The 5,600-nt window shown below is 47.4% G+C and overlaps 1 protein-coding gene across 1 annotated transcript in view; it reads right to left on the bottom strand.

Annotated features, from left to right (window-relative positions):
• LOC311228293 (ankyrin repeat and EF-hand domain-containing protein 1-like) overlaps positions 1-5,318 on the bottom strand; it is a gene marked incomplete at both ends in the record, with an annotated part of 31,064 nt that extends 25,746 nt beyond the window's left edge. Inside the window, 2 exons of the mRNA XM_084314201.1 lie at positions 2,614-2,775; positions 5,129-5,318. Of these exons, the coding sequence (XP_084170327.1) occupies positions 2,614-2,775; positions 5,129-5,318 (352 nt within the window). The remainder of the gene's footprint in view (positions 1-2,613; positions 2,776-5,128) is intronic.
• Between the last annotated feature and the right edge of the window lie 282 nt (positions 5,319-5,600).

Here is a 5,600-nt window from a genome sequence, read left to right as displayed (position 1 = left end):
TCCTGTTTTGGACAAGGACATGTATGATGTTTTTTTTGCAGGCTAAAGCGCTTCTTGTCTTGGAGCCCGGTGAGAGGATGCAGGCATGTTTCTCAATACTACAGCAATCAGTGAAATGAATCAACATCATGCCAGACAATAGGGCCTGTGTTTAAAGAAAATGAACCCAACCTTGTTTTCCCAAACAAACAGAAATGTATAGGGAATTTGTAGTGCAGTTATCTTGATATACTTGATACGCGTGACAAGTACTGTCAAGAGCCACACCACAAGTACTGAAACTGACGGTAGAAATAGGCTCGGGGATCAAACCCTGGTTCGAGGACCAAACATTTCCCCCCTGCAATCCCACAGCTACTAGAAATTCTAGGAGGGAAGCAGTGAGCCTGACTTGAGATGGAGAGCACACCTGTTTTGTCGTCAGACCTCAAACTGCGTGGTGAGGAGTAAGCAACCCTGGTAGCTAAAATTAGAGTCATTAACCCTTTCACTACCGCACTACAAAATGGGTAACCCTTTCACTGTGACAATACAGAAGGTTAACCCTTCCACTGCCACACGACAAGGGGTTAACCTTTTCACTACCACACTACAGAAGGTTAACCCTTTACTATCACACTACAGAAGGTGAACCCTTTACTGTCACACTACACACTAGTGAAAGGGTTAAGGTGGAGGCGAGGCCACAGAGTGACTTTCCATTACCTCGCTGTGATCCAATCAAGGTGCAACAATTCCACTGATCCCGCCCAGGAGCCTGTATGTATCAGCCACACACTTCACGCCTGCCTGCAGTACAGACTACACTTTTGCCATTCCAGAGATATATAATCTATAATTTTCCACAGAAGACTGAATGATAATGGTGTTTACCGGTATTCGTGTGTGACATGTGCAACTACGAAACAGAGTAAGTGAGTATGGTAAATGGACCGCATTTATTTAATATATTGCACTTTTTTGAGAGTCTTCCGACTACTCAAAGTGCGTTACAACCTATTGCACATTTATTTACCCATTCACTGTTACACATTGTCAGTCAGATAAAACTGCACAGCGCGGTCGGACTGAGACACTGATTAGCGTATTAACAGTGCTGCCAGGTGCATTAATCCCTTCATTCACATGACTGTACGGCTGCCATCCTGCCAGGTATGTTACCATCTTGTCCTCCCCCACGCCTGGCTTATCCCCTTCCCAAGCACAACATGGTGACATGGAATGTGACAGAGTCTAAAAGTACAATGTGAAATATTCACCCTTTTCTATCCTCCTACTGGATTTTCCCACTGGTATATTAGGGACTATTAGGACATTAGGGGGGGGGGGAGCTGTAGCTGAATCTGTTGTTTTTATGTTTTAGGTTAGGTTTTTTTACATGCTGAATGAGTTATTTTGTGCCAAATGATAAGCACATCTCCGCATCACACTATATTATATCCACAACTACGCTTCTGCGCGACTGTATTCACCTGCAGGGGACACATAATATGGTGGCAATTTTACAGATCTGTTGATTAAATCAACTAATTGGATATTCAATTGGTTATTCAATCAAATTACAGGACTATGTTAGGTTAGGTTAGGTTTACTTTATTTGTTCAAGGGGGACAGTGTACATTAATAAACATTTTAAAAATGTAAATGCACCCAATTTTATCCAAAAAGGCTAATTTCCATTGGTAGTCCCCCTGCCAGAAGGTACAGGTTGAAATCCTATGTAAAAAAAGATCAGTGTTGACAATGTTGATTTTCAACGAGCCATTTCTTAACCCTGCACTTGAATGAGTGATATGATGTGGACTCTCTAATTGGTTGAGGTATTAAATTCCATTGGTGGGACGCTCTAAACGAAAAGGCGGCCTGGCCAAATGCACTTTTCTTGAGAGGGATTGTACAGTCCCACCTAGCCGCACCGCTAGTATTCCTGGTTGAGGCAGACTTGAGGTTGATGAACCCAGACAAAGAAGGCCAATCCACACTTGATCTTGAAAACTAGGCAGAACGTTTTGATAAAGAATCAGGTTTTCCCCAACTAAACAGATGTCTTTAGTTGGGTGCAGCCCTACTGGGCACTCTACTATATTCCAATGTACAGTTTTGCTTGTACAGTTGTACAGTGTTCCCCCCCCACCCCTCCTGCCCAACCCCCCCCCCCCCCCCCCCCCCCCCCCCCCCCACCCCACCCACCGAACCACCTCCAATGTACAGCCCCCCCCCCCCCCCACCCACCCCACCTACCCAACCTCCCCCAATGTAGAGTTTTTACGTCAAATGTATATACTCTTTTCTGGACTCTTTTTGTATCACAATGTTGTTGTTGTCATAAATGTATAGATGTAGCAGTACTGTATATCTGTAGGTCATGTATGTCATATATGTCCTGATGAATTGAAAATGGGGGACCCTGATGTAAACAAGACGAAAGTCTTTCTCTGGTCTGCATCCCCTTAACAATTGTGTGTATTGAGCCGTACTGTATTGTACCCATTCTGCAATCTGTTAATAAAGTTTTAAATCAATCAATCAATGTGATCTGTTCTGTTGTGCTCAGGTATATGGATGTCTCGTCTCCAGACCCTCTACCATCTGGAGGTCCGTGGCCTCGCTCACCTTTTCCCTCCCCGTCCAGCAGCCTCATGTCGGCCTGGTTCTTGGCCAGCAGGGCCACCATGGTGTCGTGGCCCAGTTGGGCGGCTAACATCACCGGGGTGCGGCCCCTCTTGTCCTGCACGTTGGGCCGTGCCCCCAGGGAGAGCAGGTAGCTGACCAGGTCTGAATCACAGAGAACAAAGGGGAATTGGAATGAGGTCACTTGACAGAGACTGTTACTGAAGTGAGGTTTTCTGCCATGGTTAAAATGGTGTTCTATTCCAGGTGACTGTATATACAGTAAGCTTTTCATTTTAAATGGCCGCTTTGCTGATTTTCAACCTGAATCCGATTGTCCTATCGAGGAGGACATGTGATCATCGGACATGAAAGAAATTCTGTTGGATGACGTCACTCTAGTGAACTGACACTATATGATAGTGGTCGCGGGTGAGTGTGCTCACCAATAGACTAAACCACCAACGGTTAGGGTTTGGGCGAGGCTATCAGAAAAGTGTGTCTTGAGGGCGGCTGGGTGGCGCAGCTGTCTAAGCGCTCGTCACCAACGCGAGAGACATCGAATCCGGCTGTCAGCGTTGCCTCCGGCTTGGGCCGGCCGTCATACTGACTCAATTGGCAGAGTCAGCGGGAGGGAAGCCGGTGGGGTGGTGTTCTGGTCGTTGTAAACAGCGACTCCTACAGGTCGGTCAGGGCACCTGCACAGCGAGGACAGGAGATGGCGAGGGTAGTGTGAGCCTCCCACACGTTACACCTCGCCAATGAGAGTCCTAGCTGGCAGGTGAAAAGAAGTGGCTGGCTGACTCTGCATGTATCGGAGGGGACATGTGATAGTATCTATCAACCCTCCCTACGACCGACCAGTGGGGGGCACATGCAAGCAACGATCAAGACAGGGGAGGGGGGAATTGGCACGACTAAAATTGGGATGTGTCTGTAGTTCACTAGAGGTCTGCTCTCCTCTGTGTCTGTAGTTCACTAGAGAGGTCTGCTCTCCTCTGTGTCTGTAGTTCACCAGATGTCTGCTCACCTCTGTCTGTAGTTCACTAGAGGTCTGCTCTCCTCTGTGTCTGTAGTTCACTAGAGGTCTGCTCTCCTCTGTGTCTGTAGTTCACTAGAGGTCTGCTCTCCTCTGTGTCTGTAGTTCACTAGAGGTCTGCTCTCCTCTGTGTCTGTAGTTCACTAGAGGTCTGCTATCCTCTGTGTCTGTAGTTCACTAGAGGTCTGCTCTCCTCTGTGTCTGTAGTTCACTAGAGGTCTGCTCTCCTCTGTGTCTGTAGTTCACTAGAGGTCTGCTCTCCTCTGTGTCTGTAGTTCACTAGAGGTCTGCTCTCCTCTGTGTCAGTAGTTCACTAGAGGTCTGCTCTCCTCTGTGTCTGTAGTTCACTAGAGGTCTACTCTCCTCTGTGTCTGTAGTTCACTAGAGGTCTACTCTCCTCTGTGTCTGTAGTTCACCAGAGGTCTGCTCTCCTCTGTGTCTGTAGTTCACTAGAGGTCTGCTCTCCTCTGTCTGTAGTTCACTAGAGGTCTGCTCTGCTCTGTGTCTGTAGTTCACTAGAGGTCTGCTCTCCTCTGTGTCTGTAGTTCACTAGAGGTCTGCTCTCCTCTGTCTGTAGTTCACTAGAGGTCTGCTCTCCTCTGTGTCTGTAGTTCACTAGAGGTCTGCTCTCCTCTGTGTCTGTAGTTCACTAGAGGTCTGCTCTCCTCTGTGTCTGTAGTTCACTAGATGTCTGCTCTCCTCTGTGTCTGTAGTTCACTAGAGGTCTGCTCTCCTCTGTGTCTGTAGTTCACTAGAGGTCTGCTCTCCTCTGTGTCTGTAGTTCACTAGAGGTCTGCTCTCCTCTGTGTCTGTAGTTCACTAGAGGTCTGCTCTCCTCTGTGTCTGTAGTTCACTAGAGGTCTGCTCTCCTCTGTGCCTGTAGTTCACTAGAGGTCTGCTCTCCTCTGTGTCTGTAGTTCACTAGAGGTCTGCTCTCCTCTGTGTCTGTAGTTCACTAGAGGTCTGCTCTCCTCTGTGTCTGTAGTTCACTAGAGGTCTGCTCTCCTCTGTGTCTGTAGTTCACTAGAGGTCTGCTCTCCTCTGTGTCTGTAGTTCACTAGAGGTCTGCTCTCCTCTGTGTCTGTAGTTCACCAGAGGTCTGCTCTCCTCTGTGTCTGTAGTTCACTAGAGGTCTGCTCTCCTCTGTGTCTGTAGTTCACTAGAGGTCTGCTCTCCTCTGTGTCTGTAGTTCACTAGAGGTCTGCTCTCCTCTGTGTCTGTAGTTCACTAGAGGTCTGCTCTCCTCTGTGTCTGTAGTTCACCAGAGGTCTGCTCTCCTCTGTGTCTGTAGTTCACCAGAGGTTTGCTCTCCTCCAGATGACGTCACCTGGCGGAGTTTCTTGGGGGGGCACCTGATATATCTGATTATCACATGTCAGGTTAAAAATCTGCAAAACGCCCCTTTAATAAAGGCCCTTATTTTTCATGCCTGTGTGTATTTCATGTTGAACTTTAACCTGCTGCCAGGTTTGACTCTACCTTGGTCATTGGCTACAGCGGCCAGGTGGAGCGCTCCTGTGCCGTGCTGAGGTTCCGTGAGGTTGATGAGGTTGTTCACTCCGAGGTTCACCATCTTCTCGATCTGCTCCTTGTCCCCCTCGCGGACGCACTGCAGCAGACGGTAGCTCTGTAGGACCTGCAGGTGGTCCCCTGCCACCAAACCACTCATTCTGATCTGGGCTGAGACAGAAATACTATTATCTTCAGGCGCCAACATTTCCAACTATCTATCTATCTTTTATTGTTAGGAAAGAAGAGACGTTTTGTAGGATAATAATAATAACTTTATTTGTATAGCACTTTTCATACAGAGGTTGCAGTTCAAAGTGCTTCACAACAGTAAAAAATACAGGCATAAGCGAGCATAAAAAGATAGACAGGTAGAATCACAGTGTTTCACATTAGGATCTAGCATCCCAATAGGCTCTCCGCTTACAGTTTTCAGTAACAC

The sequence above is a fragment of the Notolepis coatsorum genome (assembly GCF_963971535.1).
Source record: "Notolepis coatsorum genome assembly, chromosome: 5".
NCBI lineage: Eukaryota > Metazoa > Chordata > Actinopteri > Aulopiformes > Paralepididae > Notolepis > Notolepis coatsorum.
The sequence above is the reverse complement of the archived record's forward strand: the minus strand, read 5'-3'. Positions and strand labels throughout refer to the sequence as shown.